Raw genomic sequence first — 17,525 nt, 5'->3', positions numbered from 1 at the left:
TTATTGCTTCAGTTTTATGAGATTAAAAGAGATGGGGGTGGACGGTGTTGGTGGTTTCACAACATTACGGATGCACTCGATGTCTCCAGACAGTACACGTAAGAAGTTTTAAGACGGTAAACTTTGCATATTTTACCACAATAAACACATTTTTTATTTAAATTCAATTAGCCAACATATAGTACATCATCAGTAATAAACACATTTTTTAAGCAGAGCAAAACAAGAGAAAACTGTAACCCACAAAGAAAACTGAAGTCCTTCAGGAACGTCTGAAACCTGTGTCTCTCTCGCCAGTAAAAGAAACTGGTGACCTTCGGGATGGAGCTGCAGGTCTGGCTGGCCCAGGACCCAGGCGCGTGGACAGAGGTCTGGGGGAGCTGGGAGACCAGCCGCCCCATCTGAATGGAGCGGATCTGTGTGCCGGCTACAGCATGCGTGAGTGCTGCCCACACCTGGGGTCTGCACCAGCCTTCCAGACGTAACAACGGATGCTTCGTGTTTGCTTTCCAAAAATTATGTAAATTCTTCTTACGGTCAACCATAACCTGCAGCAACACAGAGGGGAAGGAATTCTAGGAAATGTACTTAGATCTCAGCTAAATTGACATAGGCCCAAACCACCACAATCCACTCCTTGTCAACCAAACATGCCTCTTTGAGCCACTTTTATTCCAAATAAAAAATAATAGCAAAATTGTCTTCCACCTAACATAGTGAAATTATCCCACATACAATTTATTTTTTTTAAAAAGATTTTATGTATTTATTTGACAGAAAGAGAGACAGCCAGCACAAGAGGGAACACAAGCAGGGGGAGTGGAAGAGAAAGAAGCAGGCTCATAGCGGAGGAGCCTGATGTGGGGCTCGATCCCATCACGCCGGGATCACGCCCTGAGCCGAAGGCAGACGCTTAACCGCTGTGCCACCCAGGCGCCCCTATCCCACATACAATTTAAAACACATCAACCCTCTTCCCAAAAGAGGATACAAAGTCCAATACATCACTTTAAATATTTTGGGATGACCTTAATCTCTTCTCTTGATAAATAACACTGAAACTTGGATATCTTGCAAATTAAATACTGAGAGACGGTCAGTCACCTTTAATGCATCTTACATTAGATGGTACAGAAAAGCGAAGGTAGAAAAAGAAAGAAAAGAGTTAATATACATAGAAATGTCATATAAAATAAGGGACCATGTTAGAATTCCCCCTCCCACACTCTGGATCAATCCAGTCTTCTCTGTGAGGCACTCGGGGCAGACTCGCTCCTGGGATAGGACTCCAAGCCTTGTGCCAGGTACTCAGGATGCAAAAGGGGACATAGTCCATGACCTTAAGATACATGAGACCATGAGATGATGGTCCGGATGGTTTCCTTTTTTAAAGATTTTATTTACTTATTTGAGGAAGAGCGTGAGCAAGAGAGAAAGAGCACGAGCAGGGAGCCCGATGTGGGACTCGATACCCAGGACCCCGGGATCATGACCTGAGCAGAAGGCAGATGCTTCACCGACGGAGCCCCCAGGTGCCCCTAGAGATGTTTTCTTATTCTGTAAACTCTTACGTAAAACCACTTTGCTGTACACGGGGCCGCCTCTTCCTCACCAGACAGGGGCTGTGCCGCGTGTACCCAGAGGACTCGGGGCTGGTTCTGCGTCCCACGTGCCCTCGAGCAAATCGCTCCTTCTTTCTCCTGGAGACTCTAAAAGGCGTGGACAGACCGGCACTGGGCCGCAGGGCAGGCCCAGGGGGAGCCGCAGGCCCACGCGCTTCCGATGGGCGGGAGGCGTTCCAACCACACAGGCTCCCAGATCAGGGGAGTCGGGGGGCAAGGGCAGACCCTCCCACGGGCCTCCCAGCTCTGCTTCAGGGGGGCACGGCGAGACCCACGGAGGTTGCTGCCACGGTTTCCACTGGCTGAGGGGACCCGGGCCACGGCGGCTTCAGACACGCCGCCCTCCAAACATGCACTTTGGGGTCACATAATTTCGAACTGCAGCCATGATTAAAGCCCTGCCCCCCTCTTTCTAGCAGGAGGCTCCCAGCCACACCATACACACCTCGCTCTCTGGACTTCTGCGCCTCACCCCTCCTCTTGCCACGGCTCCAAAATGCTCTCCCCTTCCCGTCGGAGGCCACAGCAGCCTGCACGATGCAGGGCCCGTCTCTTCTTAGCCTGCTTGTCAGGGCCCAGCCAATGAACCTAAGACCAGGGAGGGGGTCCTTCCCGGCAAGGGCCAGCCCCTCCCTCGACCCTGAGGGAGTAGGGGAGGGGCAGGGGAGGGACCTTCATGGGGAGTCCCCTTGAGGGGAGCCTGCTGGGGGGACGGGGGGGTGAGCCCTGGGCAGCCCTGCAGAAACAGAGCCAGGGGGTTCTCGGCCTCCGGGTCATGTCCCACAGCCAGGTCCAAGTCTGCCTGAGGACAGGACAGTGGGGCGGGCGGGGGACATTGGCAGAGCCGGGCACCTGGCATGCACAGCCTGAGGGACGAGTCCTGAGTCCCGAGGTCCCCAGCTGGACAGAGGCCGGGGCCAGGCCTGTGCGAACTGAGGGGCTGTTGGATGACCCGAGCGGACTCCCGTCTGGAAGACAACCTGCTCCAGCGACAGGGGCTGGACCCCCGGGGGAGAGACCACCCCTCCCCTGAGCTCCTCTAGCGTCGCTAGAATGCCCCGCATGGAGGAAGACATGTCGTGACGTCCCATATTGCTTCCAAGGTGACGTGGGGGTGACGTGCGGCGGGACCCCCGAGTTTCCATTCACCCCCAGGCTCTGGGGAGTCGCGGGTGAACACCGAAGGTGCTGGAGGATGACAAGGGGCTGTGGAGCCGGGAGGCCGGGGGTCCGTCCAGCTGGGCCGGGACCTCGCTGAGCTGTTCTGAGGTCAGGGGTCAGTGGGGTCCGCACACCGGGCCGGAGCCACGCCACATGGCTTTGGACACGGTACCGCAAGGGAAACTGGGTGTCCAGGATCAGGACGGCGTGTCCAGCACAGCCTGGGGCTTACAGCAGAATGTCGCGGGGGCAGCGCGGGGCTCAGGGAACCTCTCCACTGAAGAAGAGGGGCCCTTGCTTTTGTGGGCATTTTATTAGCACAAGAGAGGCCTTTGAAACAGCTTTCCCTTCCGAATCAACGTCTCAAGTGCCCGCACAGCGGGACAGGCTCTGGTTCGTTCTGGGCGCGAGCGAGGACACAGCCGTGGGCCGGTGAGCCCAGCAGCCCCAGACTGGGAGCAGCGCCGCTGCCGCCCACGCCCCACCCCTGCGCCGGCGGTTCAGGACTCGTGTCCCCAGGGGCCAGCTCCACAGCACACGCTGGAGATACTCGGTACCCGCCAGCCTCACACTCGGGAGACGCCAGGTGGGGTTTGTGGCGCGGGACTGACGACCGCCACATAGGAAGACAGAAGTGGGGCCGCCCGGGAAGCAGCCCGCTGTCTCCACGGCAGACGCGGCAGCTCAGCCTGCGGCGGGAAGCCAGGCGGCCGCCCTGTCTCACGGCCCACGCGGCCGGCGCCCGATGACCGCGTCCATAATCTCTGTGCCGTTTCCAAGCGAGGACCCAAGTGCGCGCCCCAAGCAGCCATGCGCTGCCCCCGCCCCGCCGCGCACCCTGGAGCCCCCGTGTCTCCTGCAACAAAGCTTTCACACATGCAAGACATTGGAGGGCGCCGACAGACCTGTTCTACGGCGTCCGTGTTTGTGCTGCGCGTGCGCCTTACAGTCACATACGCACCCTGTATCTCCGCGGTGACCACGGACCCACACATCTGCACGCGTGTGTAGCAGACACGCGTCACGTAACACGGACGCACGTGCACGAAGGCCTCCTGTTCAGGCACATGGTATCACACACAGCAACAACCCCAGAGAGGACGTACAGACGCACTCCACCTGCGCAGGCGGCATCCACCCACAGAACACTGAGGCCACGGTGACAAGGACCGCGGACACGCACATGGAAACTATAACGCGCTCCCACTCGCCTGCCTGTCTGCCTGGGGACTCTGTCAAGGGCCGGTGGTGCTGACCCGGTCCCTGCGAGCAGCGGCTCCGAGGAAACGGCCTCTGCCTGCTCCCCTCCACCCCCCCGGGGGTGGTTGGACGGTCCTGCCGGGAGCCCTGGGCCACGCGACGACAGCTCACGCTCGCGGTGACGAACAGCTGTGTTTGAACACAAGTGGAGCTGAAGAGCACATGCGTGGGGCAGGGTGGAGCGCAGGCGGCGGTGGACAGAGGGGTGGGCCCCGAAACAGCACCTGGGCACAGAGCGGGTTCCCCAGGCCCTGGGCAGAGCAGCAGAAAGGCAGGGAGTCCTCCCAGTGACCGCTGTGCCTCAGCCCCGCGGAGAGGACCATGGGCCCCACCCACACCTCCCGGTCCTCATGGGGCGCTCACACAGCTGGGCTGGCCCGCTAGCCGCAGAGGAACGTCCTGGGGGCTTCCTGCGGATCAGTACTGAGGGTCCTGCCAAGGGGTCCTTGACCCGCCGAGCACAGTGTGCCTGCCTGGGACCCCAGGCCTCAGCACCTCCGGAAGCGGCCACCGTCTGCCTGCCCCTGCTAGAATTCACGTGCATCTGACCTCCCCGGGGACCTCGGCTCCCACCTGGAATGCCTGGGGGGGGGGGGTGGCCTCTGTGTCCACGCCGGCCTGCACAGCACTGGGCAGGAGGTACTTCTGACAAGCAAGACTCAAGGGTGGACCCTGGCATGGCTGACCCGCCCCAGAAGCGGCCACGGTCACGACCGGCTGAACGGAAGATGCCAGTTGCCTGTGGCCGACTGAGGGGTCACCTGCAGGAGACAGATAAAGGTGTGGGAGGGGGAGGAGCTGCCGTGACCCTAAGCTAGGGCAAGGGCCAGGCTGGTGTCCCAGAGGGTCTGCAACAGGGATGATGACCACCTCAGGCTCTGACATCTCGGCTCCGGAAAAGCCTTACAAAGGGACAGCCATGAACACTTTCAAAGCTTCTCCTTGTTCTTGTAACCACAGGGTGACTCTTCCTCAAAGTCAAACCCAGAATTCAATAAACACAAGGTGAAATCATGGCCTCACCAACGTTCTTGTGAAAGGATTATTCTGGAAAGCTCGGACTCTGGGAACTGGGCTGGGGACAGGTGTGTGGTCTCTGATAAAGCCCGGGGCCTTGACTGTCCACATCACATGACCACGCCCTCAGCAGCCAAAGCAGCTGCCCCCCCACCTTGACCAGGGACAGCAGGGCCTGGTGCCTGAGTGCAGCGATGACCCCCAGAGTGACCCAAGCCCAGCACCACACCCAGGGGCATGGCCTGGGGCCAGGGGAGGTAACAAACACTGCAGGCGAAGCCCACGGTCTGCCAGTTTGTCCTGCGGAACTCCTGGGTTTACAGGTGCAAGTGGGCTCTCCGTCCCCCACACCCAGGAGCCTGGACATTCTTGGGGCTTGGCCAAACTCATCAGTAGTGCCAATCCGACCAGAGGCTGTGAAGATGGAGCTGCTCCCTGAGCGCCCGCAAGAGACACTGACGCTGCAGCGTGGGGCTAGATCGTGGCCAGCAGCGTGGCCGGGCCGCGCCAGCCAGGAGTGTGGGGAGGCTCTACCAGGGGTGTGCCAGCCGCCGGGGCCAGAGGGCACTCCTGTCACCAAGGCTGTGGCCAACGGTATTTTGCAAAGTGGCCGCAAACATGGTTCTGGGACCACGGGCTCCTCCACCGCCATGCCCTGCCCCAAGCAGACGGGGGCCCGCTCCCCTCCTCAGAAACCCAGGGGTTGTGTGACTGCCTGCCTGGGGACAGGGGCCACCGCCGCCTCTCTAAGATCACGGCCTTAGGAGACGTGACTTCTCTTGGGAGTCAGGCCCCGGGCACCGTGCTGCAGTCCCGCTAATGCGTAGCTCGGGGAGTCCCAGGGAGTCCCGGGGTCCAAGGCAGCCTGGGGGGCAGGGTGCTGCCAGCCCAGGCCCCAGACTCCAGGAGGAGCCTAGAGTCCTCACTAACGAGAGTGTGAGCAGAGCAGAGAGGAGGGTCCTCCACCCCCAGACCCCTGGCTACAGGCCAAGAGCCTGGGCACACCCACAGACCAGCAGACCAGCATCTGACACTTGGACATGGTGCTGGAGGAGACCCAGACCCAGGGAGCGGCAACAGGGGCTGCAGCACAAGCCCCCACTGGCCAGCCCTGGGAAGGAGCCACAGCCAGCCTGCCCCCACCTGCCTTCCCTGGCCCCTGGCATGTCCAGGAAGGGAACCACAGGGCTCCCAAGGGGCCCATCCAAGGCCTACCGTGGATGTAAGGGACAGCCCAGGGCTGTACTCTGTGGCCCTCCAAAACACAAGAAACTGAGGGTTCCTGTCCCCTGTGGGGCAGCTGGGACTCGGCCCGCACAGGACAGGACGGGCCCTACACACTGTTATGCAGTGGCAGGGACATTTTCAGGCCCCATGACCACCAGGAACTCTGTCCACGAACATCAGGTTTCTCTCTGTCCTGTGCAACACCAGTGTGGCAGGGATGTTAGCTTCCCTACGACCAGGGGCACGGCACTGGCCTGCAGGCAAAAAGCCGAGCCATGGACAGAGCCCGAGGAGGACAGAACTCTACCTGGGGGACCAACCTGCTGTGTGGACAGGACAAGCCCGGGGCTGGTCCGCAGACTACGGGTGGGACCGTGTGCACCCAGGCTGCGGGTCGGCCGGGGCACAAGGAGGAGCCCACCAGGGCTGGGGCAGCTCAGGGCTCAGCTGAGAGCAGGGTGGACTCGTCTGCAGGGGAGCAGGAAGCAGGCATATCCCTGCAGGAGGCAGAGAGCAAGAGCAGCACATGGTGGGAGGTTCCTCTGCTCTCCCTTGGGCCCCCGGGCACCCGCCACACCCCACCCCCGCACACTCACGTGGGCCAGCCTTGGCCGTGCCCAGACTCCCCCCAGGCCCTCTGAGACAGAAAACACCCAGAAAAAAAGGGAACTTCAGGAAGCAAACCATGCCTCTTGGTTTCAATCCTGTTCTTAGTCTTCCCGGGGCTGCCTGGACGCTAGGAAGCAGGGCTGTGGGCACAGAGCTCAGCCACGTGTGCCTGGGCATCAGCAGGGAGGAGGCAGCATGCAGGGGCGAGCATGCCTGCAGGGGAGCCGCTTCCACAGTTGCGACCATGGTGAGTGGGGTCTGCACGGAGCCCGGACCGCGGGAGTGAGGTGGGACAGCAGAACCAGCTACAGGAGCTGACGGGAGACCAGGCCCTCAGGACCCCATGCAGGGGCTGGAGCAGCTGAAGCAACACAGGGAAGGCAGGCTGCCAGGGGTCCGTGGCACCAACCCAGGGCAAGCACGAGGGAGGCAGGGGAGGGGCTCACCCACGCCAACACTGCTGGATGCACCAACGCTGATGAAGGAACCCAGGACGGGGACCATCCAACCATGACAGGCATAGTGGGCAGAAGCCTGAGGGTTGCCCTTACCCACCAGTGCTGGCAGCCCAGGGGCTGGACCAGCCTGACCACTGCAGGATGAATGCCAAGGCGGACAGATGGGTCTGAGGTGAGGACACAGGGAGGGGCTGGCTCAGCACAAGGGATGCAGAGGCCTCCACGTGGGCTAATGGTCCTGTCCAGGAAAGGGAACCAGCTCAAGCCCCATGACAGGGTCAGAGGAGCTGCCTATGGGACCCTGGGCTGCATCCCACGAATAGGACAAGAGCAGAGCAGAGCAGGAGAGGCTGGCAAGGCTCCCGTGAGCTCAGAGCTCAGACAGCACAGAGGCTGAGCAGGGAGCTCAACAGCTGCGGGAGCCCCAGGTGTGGGTGTCAGAGGCCAGACCTGAGCTAAAGGGTCTGGGACGGGAGGCAGAGGCCAGGGAGGCCTAGGGACACAAGGAAGTCTGGAGCTGAGCTCAGGGACCTGTGTGGGAAAGACCATAGGGCTGGAGGGGCAGGGGGCTGCTGTGGTCCATGAGCTCCAAGGACTAGGGAAGACCAGCTGGAGGTGAACAGGGGCCTGACAGGGCGACACAAGCAGGAGATGGGCCAGGAGCTCAAGGCAGCCAGCAGAGCTCGTGCAGGTGAGCAGGGGCGGGTGGGAGAGCAGGAGGGGCAGGGGGCTTCCCCGGGGGCTCAGGGAAACAGGCAGAGCCTATGCAGATGAGCAGGGCCGGGTGGGAGAGCAGGAGGGGCAGGGGGCTGTCAGGGGTGCACGGGAGCAGGCAGAGTTCTTGCAGGTGAGGAGGGGAGGGTGTGAGAGCAGGAGGGGCAGGGGGCTCAGGGGAGCAGGCAGAGCTTGTGTAGGTGAACAGGGGCAGGTGGGAGAGCAAGAGGGGTAAGTAGCTGTCAGGGGTGCACGGGAGCAGGCAGAGTTCTTGCAGGTGAGCAGGGGCGGGTGGGAGAGCAGGAGGGGTAGGGGGTTGTCCCAGGGGCTCAGGGGAGCAAGTAGAGATCCTGCAGGTGAGCAGGGGCCAGTAGGAGAGCAGGACAGGCAAGAGGTTGCCCCAGGGGCTCAGGGAACAGGCAGAGCCTGTGCAGGTGAGCAGGGGTGGGTGGGAGAGCAGGAGGGGTAGGGGGCTGTCCCAGGGGCTCAGGGGAGCAGGCAGAGCTCCTGCAGGTAAGCAGGGGTGGGTGGGAGAGCAGGAGGGGTAGGGGGCTGTCCCAGGGCCTCAGGGGAGCAGGCAGAGCTCCTGCAGGTGAGCAGGGGTGGGTGGGAGAGCAGGAGGGGCAGGGGGCTGCCCCAGGGGCTCAGGGGAGCAGGCAGAGCTCCTGCAGGTGAGCAGGGATGGGTGGGAGAGCAGGAGGGGCAGGGGGCTACTCCAGGGGCTCAGGGGAGCAGGGAGAGCTTGTGTAAGTGAGCAGGGGCTGGTGGGAGAGCAGGAGGGGTAGGGGGCTGTCCCAGGGGCTCACGGGAGCAGGCAGAGCTTGTGCAGGTGACCAGGGGCCCGTGGGAGAGCAGGACTGGCAAGAGGTTGCCCCAGGTGCTCAGGGGAGCCGGCAGAGCCTGTGCAGGTGAGCAGGGGCGGGTGGGAGAGCAGAAGTTGTAGGGGGCTGCCCCAGGAGCTCAGGGGAGCAGGCAGAGCTTGTGCAGGTGAGCAGGGGCGGGTGGGAGAGCAGGAGGGGTAGGGGGCTGCCCCAGGGGCTCAGGGCAGCAGGCAGAGCTCCTGCAGTTGAGCAGGGGTGGGTGGGAGAGCAGGAGGTGTAGGGGGCTGCCCCAGGGCCTCAGGGGAGCAGGCAGAGCTCCTGCAGGTGAGCAGGGTTGGGTGGGAGAGCAGGAGGGGTAGGGGGCTGTCCAGGGGCTCAAGAGAGCAGGCAGAGCTCCTGCAGGTGAACAGGGGTGGGTGGGAGAGCAGGAGGGGCAGGGGGCTGCTCCAGGGGCTCAGGGGAGCAGGGAGAGCTTGTGTAGGTGAGCACGGGCGCATTGGAGAGTAGGATTGGTAGGGGGCTGCCCCAGGGGCTCAGGGGAGCACCAGAGCTTGTGCAGGTGAGCAGGGGCGGGTGGGAGAGCAGGAAAGGTAGGGGCTGCTCCAGGGGCTCAGGGAAGCAGGCAGAGCCTGTGCAGGTGAGCAGGAGCGGTGGGAGAGCAGGAGGGGCAGGGGGCTGTCAGGGGTGCAGGGGAGCAGGCAGAGTTCTTGCAGGTGAGGAGGGGAGGGTACGAGAGCAGGAGGGGCAGGGGACTGCCCCAGGGGCTCAGGGGAGCAGGCATTGCTTTTGCAGAGAACAGCGAGCTGGGAGGGCAGGGGCGACAGAGCTGCCCCCGGAGTGCTCCGGGTATGAAGGCAGAAGGACTGAGCTCACAGGAGCTTGGACCTGCTGTGAGCTGAGCAGGTGCAGGGGACAGAGACAGCTGAGGGCTCGGGCCCAGGTGAGCGTCCCTGCACATGCAGTACAGGGTGAGCTGGCCGGGCCGGGTGGACACGTTAGGGTGGAGACTAGAGCCTGGGTGGGAAGGTCTCTGGGGCAGAAGGGGCAGGAGTGGCCACCTTTGAGGGGCCGAGGGTGACCACAGGTCTTTGTCCCAGGGCCTGAGTCCTGTGCCTGACGCTCTTGGGGCCGAGGAGCAGAGGGTCGACACGCCCAAGCCAGCGGGGAGGCACGGGGCAGTGGGCCCAGTGGAGGAGAGAATCAGGGGCCGGATCGGAGCTAGAGGCAGGGCTGCAAGCCTGGGGTGTGGGTGGGATGGGACGTCAGGCAGGACCCTCGGCCTCAGCAGAGGGGATCTGGGTCAGAGGGCATAGGCCTGGCTGGGGTTGGGGGTCTGAGGTGCCCTGGGGTGCTGGCACCACGCAGGGGAGGACAGCCAGGGCACGGCAAGGCTCCCCTCCACCACGCTGAGGGTCAGACAGGCTCAGGGAAGACATCGGCTGAAGGAGGACTCTGGGGACGGCAAGGAGCTGGACAGGCCCCAGAGCAGGGATGGCCAAGGCCTGGGGCACTGATGGGAGGGGCCCTCAGTGAGCTCAGGAGGCCGTACCAGAAACACCTGAGGAGGGACCAGCGGGTTCGGGGCAGGGACAGGGGCTGGGGCCTGGCTGCTTTGGCTGCACAGCCGACGCAGAAGATGTGGGGTCTGCAGGCCAGTCGGCAGGCCTTGACGAGGGCTCCGAGCTAGGGGTCACAGGCAGTGGGTGGAGGCACGTTTCCCCTCGTCCAAGGCAGAATCAGGAGGGGACAGCAGGGCAGTGGGCTCAGGGGACCAGCAGGAGCTGGCTGCGAGCAGGGGCCACAGGTCAGGGCTCAGACAGAGGGCATGGTCAGGCTAGACACCCAGAGGAAGCCTGGGTGGGGACCCAAAGCCTGAGGCCCATGGGACTCTGACCCAGGTGGTCACCCAGCGCTGACCAGGCTGATGAGTCCGGCACCTGTGACCCCAGAGAGCTAAGCCAGGCAGCTGGTCTGGAGACATCCAGGAAGCACATGGGCGCTGGGCCCAGGGATACCCCAGGCCTGGGCGGCTGCTGTCCTGCCCTGACCCTGGCAGGGGTGAGACCCTGGTGCTCACACAGCCTCCTCTCTTGCAGCCTCCACCACGGCCCCATCGGTTTTCCCACTGGCCCCCAGCTGCGGGGTCACGTCCGGCTCCACAGTGGCCCTGTCCTGCCTGGTGTCCGGCTACTTCCCCGAGCCAGTGACCGTGTCCTGGAACTCCGGCTCCGTGACCACCTTCCCGTCCGTCCTGCAGTCCTCAGGGCTCTATTCTCTCAGCAGCATGGTAACAGTGCCCTCCAGCCAGTGGCCCAGTGACACCTTCACCTGCACCGTGGCCCATCCGGCCAGTAACACCAGGGTGGAAAAGACAGGTGAGAGGACGGGCTTCAGGGAGGGTGTCCACTGGGAGACAGGCAAGGTCAGCTGGCCAGCTGCATCCCAGGGCACAGGGGAGGTACCGCTGTCTCTCCCACCTGAAGGCCCCCCAATTCTGGGAGGTCCTCTGGGAATTGCTGCCTGGCCCACTGAGAGCACAGGCGGCTTACCCCCACTGCAGTCCCTGGTCTGGGAACCCCCCAAGACCTGGTCCTCGCCTACACCCACCCCAACCTGTGCCCACCCCAGGCTCCCAGTAACCCCCAGTCTGCTCTCTCCACAGTGCCCAAAACCAGAGGCGGCGGTAATGGTGGCAGTACAACATGCAAGGAATGTCCCAAATGTCCAGGTGAGTCAGCAGGGCCTCGCTCTCCACCCCAAGCAGATGGCCCACACACACCACAGCCTGGTGGGGGGAATGGATGTTCAAGAGGAAGCCGACCCATATGCTGACCCCTGCACCCTCTCTTCCTTACCAGCCCCTGAAATGCTGGGAGGGCCTTCAGTCTTCATCTTCCCCCCGAAAGCCAAGGACACCCTCTCCATTACCCGAACCCCTGAGGTCACATGTGTGGTGGTGGACCTAGAAGACCCTGAGGTCCAGATCAGCTGGTTCGTGGGTGACCAGGAGGTGCGCACGGCCAAGACGAATCCACGCGAGGAGCAGTTCAACAGCACCTACCGTGTGGTCAGTGTCCTTCCCATCCAGCACCAGGACTGGCTCAAGGGGAAGGAGTTCACCTGCAAGGTCAACAACAAAGCCCTCCCATCCCCCATCGTGAGGACCATCTCCAAGGCCAGAGGTGGGCAGCAGGGTGGGGGTGCAGGGAGGGTCCGGGGTGGGGGCCTTGCAGACCAAGACCAGCCCTTCATCCTTGGAGTGACCATATGTGCTGACCTCTGACCCACAGGGCAGGCCCAACAGCCCAATGTGTACGTCCTGCCGCCACCCCGGGACGAGATGATCAAGACCACAGTCAGCGTGACCTGCCTGGTCAAAGACTTCTACCCACCTGACATTGATGTCGAGTGGCAGAGCAATGGACAGCAGGTGCCAGAGACCAATATCCGAACAACCCCGCCCCAGCTGGACGCGGATGGGACCTACTTCCTCTACAGCAAGCTCTCGGTGGACAAGAACCGCTGGCAACGCGGAGAGGTCTTCACGTGTGCGGTCATGCATGAAGCCCTACACAACCACCACACACAGAAATCCATCTCCCAGTCTCCGGGTAAATGAGCAACATGCCCGGCACCCCTGCAAGCCCCCCACCCACGGGCTCTCAGGGTCCCATGAGGACGCCGCAGCCCCCACCCCTGTGTACATACCTCCCGGGCAGGCACCCCTGCATGAAATAAAGCACCCAGCACTGCCCTGGGACCCTGCGACACTGTCATGGTTCTTTCCGAGGCAGGCTCAGGACACCCGGGCCTCTGGGCGGCACAGACAGGCCGGCTCCCAGGCTAAGGGGTCACCACTGGTGGCAGAGAGCGGGACTCACGGGGGCCTGGACCCCGAGTGGGCAGGTCTGCACAGGCTGCCACAGCGTGTGGCCAGGATTGCCTGAGGCAGGAGAGGGGACTTTCTCAGAGGTGGCAGGCGCTCCGGGCCGTCCCTCAGGCCAGGGGCTACCCAGGGCTGGAGGGTGTGGACAGGGATTGCAGAAGCCCCTCCAGAGCCCCCAGGGAAATGAGCGCACGCTCTTTCCCACCTCTGTACCAGCCCAAGCTGTGGGATGCTGGCCTGTCCTCCTGCCTTGGGCCCCCTGTCCCCTGGGCCTCCTGAGACGTTGTGTGGCAGCTCTGTGCCAATGCAGTAGCCGTGCCTGACCCGTGTGTGGGGACAGGCCCTCCTTTGCCCTCAGCACTCCACGAACAGGTCCCCACCCTCCCTCAAGTGCGGGGGTCCTGCCTAGCTTCATCCTGCCTGGGGCCAGGCCTGTCCAGTCATGGGGACACTCCTCCTCGAACCCCAGAGGTGCAGAGGCAGGGGGCCCTGCGTGCCCAGGGGAGGGACCACCCCAGAGGCCCACTTGGATGCTGAGTCCACACCCACTGAAAACAAGCCTGTCCCGCTGAGCAGTGCCACCTGCACGCACACACACACTCACACGTGTGCACATGCGGGTCCATGCACACATGCGTGTACACATTCACATGCATGTACATGCACACGTGTGCACACCGTGACGTGCACACTCACATGTGGTTGTACGTGCACACACACATGGGTGCACACTCACGCACACTCACACATGCACGTCCATGCACACAGGCCTTACACACTGGGCCTCACACGGGACAACCGGCATGGGCCCAGACCAGAGCCGGTCTCGGGAACCCTCACCATGGACACCAGCCTGCTCCCTACCCCCTCCAACACCCATCAGCTGCTCAGCACCTCATCCACACCCTGACCACACTGACCAGCCCTCCTCTACCCCAGGGCACCTGCACCCCTCCCAACACCCACAAAACCCCCACACCCAGCTTGTCCTGACACTCCCACCTACTCATTCTCAAGGACACTCCCTGACACTGACCAGCCCTTCCCTGGACTCTGCTGACCCTCCCACCCTCTGGACCTGGCCCCCAGGGGAAGAGGCCACGAGGCGGTCAGGGCGCCTTCCCCCAGGGGTCCCCAGCACAGGGCAGAGCAGAGAGGGAGGGGGTCCCCCACTGGCCAGTCCCAAGCTGGAGAGCTGGGGGTGCTGAGGCTGGACCCTGAGGTTGCAGAGGGCTCTGACTGTCCCCCAGGGAATCACCCCCACGGGCAGGCACGGCACTGACCACCCCCTTCCTGTCCAGAGCTGCTCCTGGACGACAGCTGTGCCGAGGACCAGGACGGGGAGCTGGACGGGCTGTGGACCACCATCTCAATCTTCATCACCCTCTTCCTGCTCAGCGTGTGCTACAGTGCCACTGTGACCCTCTTCAAGGTGGGCGTCCCCACACGTCCCCTCACTGTGGCCTGCTGTCCCCATGCTTTCCCAACATGTCCCCACGCTGTCCACACACTGTCCTCGTGCTGTCCCCATGCTGTCCCAACATGTCCCCATGCTGTCCTCACGCTGTCCACGTGCTGTCCCCATGCTGTCCCCATGCTATCCCAACATGTCCCCATGCTGCCCCCATGCTGTCCCCATGCTGTCCACACGCTGTCCACACATTGTCCACACACTGTCCCAACATGTCCCCATGCTGTCCCCACGCTGTCCTTGTGCTGTCCCCATGCTGTCCCAACATGTCCCCATGCTGTCCCCACACTATCCCAACATGTCCCCATGCTGTCCCCACGCTGTCCACATGCTGTCCCCACGCCTTCCTCATGCTGTCCCCACACTGTCCACACGCTGTCCCCACGCTGTCCACACACTGTCCACACGCTGTTCCCATGCTGTCCACATGCTGTCCCCACACTGTCCGCATGCTGTCCCCACACTGTCTCCATGCTGTCCCCACATTGTCCCCATGCCTTCCTCTTGCTGTCCCCACACTGTCCACATGCTGTCCCCATGCTGTCCCCACACTGTCCACACACTGTCCCCGTGTTGTCCACATGCTGTCCCCACGCTGTCTTTGTGCTGTCCCCCCACTGTCCACATGCTGTCCCCATGCTGTCCTTGTGCTGTCCCCCCAGTGTCCACATGCTGTCCCAACATATCCCCATGCTGTCCCAACATGTCCCCCACTGTTCTCAAACTGTCCACATGCTGTCCCCACACTGTCTCCACACTGTCCCCATGCTGTCTCCATGCTGTCCTCGTACTGTCCCCCCACTGTCTCCCCACTGTCCCAACATGTCCCCCGCTGTTCTCAAACTGTCCACACACTTTCCCACACTGTCCCCATGCTGTCCCCACACTTCCCATGCTGTCCCAACATGTCCCCACGCTGTCCACATGCTGTCCCCACACTGTCCCCACACTGTCCACAGACTGTTCCTACTATATCCCCATGCTATCCCCACGCTGTCCCCACACTGACCGCATGCTGACCCCACTGACCCAAAATTGTTCTCACACTGACCCCACACTATCCTCATGCTATCCCTACACTGTCCCCTCGCTGACCCACACTGTCCCCACGTTGTCCCTACACTATCCCCTCACTGACCCCAAACTGTCCCCTCTCTGTCCCCACACGGACCCTTCACTGTCTACTCACTGCCCCCTCACTGTCCCTACACTGTCCCCATGCTGTCCCATTGCAGTCCTAGACAGTCCCCACACTGTACCCTCACTATCCCCACACTGACCCCTCACTGTCCCCTTGCTATCTCCACACTGTCCTCTCAGTGTCCCCTCACTGTCACCTCACTACCCCCTCACTGACCCCTTGCTGACCCCTCGCTGTCCCCTCGCTATGCCCTCACTGACCCCTCGCTGTCCCCTCGCTGTCCCCTCACTGTCCCCTCACTCTCCCCACATTGACCCCTCGCTGCCCCTTACTACCCCCTCGATGTCCCCTCACTGACCCCTTGCTGGCCCTCCCTGTCCCCTAGCTGCCCCCACATTTCCCCCATCCCCTTGCTGTCCCTTCACTGCCCCCTCACTGTCCTGACATCGACCGCTGCTCCCTCAGTGTCCCCTCATTCTCCCCACACTGTCTCTTCACTGAACCCTCATGGCCCCCTCGCTGCCCCTTGCTCTCCCCTCACTGACCCAAACCTGTCCCCTCTCTGTTCCCTCTCTGTCCCCTCCCTGACTACTCACTGTCCCCTCACTGCCCCCTCACTGTCCCCTCACTTACTACTCACTGACCCCTTGCTGTCCCCAAACTGTCCCCTGCTACCCCTTTGCTGTCCCCTCACTCTCCCCACACTGACACTTCGCTGTCCCCCGCTGTCTCTTCAATGTTCCCTCACTGTCCCCTCACTGACTACTCACTAAGACCTTGCTGTCCCTTCACTCTCCCCACACTGATGTCCTGGTGTCCCCTCGCTGCCCCCTCACTGTCCCCTCACTGAACCTTCAATGACCCAAAAATGCCCCTCACTGTCCCTTCACTGTCCCCCCGCTGTTCCCCTCACTACCCCCTCACTGCCCCCTCGTTGCCCCTCACTGTCCCCCCACTACACCATCGCTATCCCCCTGCTGTCCCCTCATTGTATTGCCACTGCCCCTTTGCTGTCCCCCTCACTGCCTTCTCGCTGCCCCCCTGCTGCCCTCGCTGTCTCACAGCCGCCCCCCCACTGTCCCCCCGCTGTCCCCTCACTGACACCCTGCTGCCGCCTGCTGTCACCCTCTGTCCCCCACAGTCCCCCCGCTGACCCTCGCTGTCCACCTCACTGTCCCCTCACTGTCCCCCCACTGCCACCCGCTGTCCCCTTACTGTCCCCCCGCTGTCCCCCCACTGTCCCCCAGCAGTCCCCCCGCTGCCCCCTCGCTGTCCACCTCACTGCCCCCTCGCTGTCCCACTGCTGTCTCCCCGCTATCCTCTCGCTGTCACCTCAATGCACCCTCGCTGTCCCCAGGCTGTCCCCTCATTGCCCCCTTACTCTCCCCACACTGACCCCTTGCTGTCCCCTGGCTGTCCCCTTGCTGCCCCTTCGCTGTCCCCCCACAGTCCCCCACTGTCCCATCACGGCACCCCCGCGCCATGGCTGTCCTTCGCTGCCCCCTCACTACCCCCCGCTACCCCCCACTGAGCCGTCGCGGTTCCCCCACTATCCCCTCGCTATCCCCTCTCTGTCCCCTCACTGTCCCCACACTGACCCCTGGCTGTCCCCAACCTATCCCCCCGCTGCCGCACTGCTGCCCCTCGCTGCCCACCACTGCCCCCTCGCTGCCCCGTGCCCTTCCCACCAGGCACCCCACGCACTCTCGCGGTCCCGGGTGTGGGTGGCAGGCTCTGGCGGGAGGCGGTCCGTGGGGTCCAGGCCTCGCTCACCCCCTGGCCCGCCCACTGCAGGTGAAGTGGATCTTCTCCTCGGTGGTGGAGCTGAAGCGCACCATCGTCCCCGACTACAGGAACATGATCGGGCAGGGGGCCTAGGGCCGGCCCTCTGCAGCAGGTGTCCAGGGCTGCCCTCAACCCCACACAGGAACCGGCTACATCCGTTCATGCTGCTCGGCCTGCTGCCAGGCCTGCTCCTCTGCCCTCCCACCTCACCACCCTCTGACCCCACCGCCACCCTGGGCCTGCCCCTCCACCCTCCGGGCTCGAGGACACCGTGGGCTGCACCCTGCCCCCGACCCCCCGTTTGGAGGATCAACGTGACAGCAGACTGTGCCCCCAACCTGAGCTGACGGACA

The 17,525-nt window shown here is 62.8% G+C and overlaps 1 gene segment (V, D, J or C); it reads left to right on the top strand.

Annotated features, from left to right (window-relative positions):
- Positions 1-5,482: 5,482 nt before the first annotated feature.
- LOC125281452 (immunoglobulin heavy constant gamma 1-like) lies at positions 5,483-17,265 on the top strand. The segment is given in 7 exon segments: positions 5,483-5,654; positions 10,986-11,264; positions 11,552-11,617; positions 11,748-12,071; positions 12,180-12,500; positions 14,077-14,207; positions 17,182-17,265. Coding segments are annotated over 7 exon segments (1,377 nt in total).
- Positions 17,266-17,525: the final 260 nt, after the last annotated feature.

Source organism: Ursus arctos, unplaced genomic scaffold, assembly GCF_023065955.2.
Source record: "Ursus arctos isolate Adak ecotype North America unplaced genomic scaffold, UrsArc2.0 scaffold_42, whole genome shotgun sequence".
Classification (NCBI taxonomy): domain Eukaryota; kingdom Metazoa; phylum Chordata; class Mammalia; order Carnivora; family Ursidae; genus Ursus; species Ursus arctos.
This window is presented reverse-complemented; position numbering and strand designations above follow the sequence as displayed.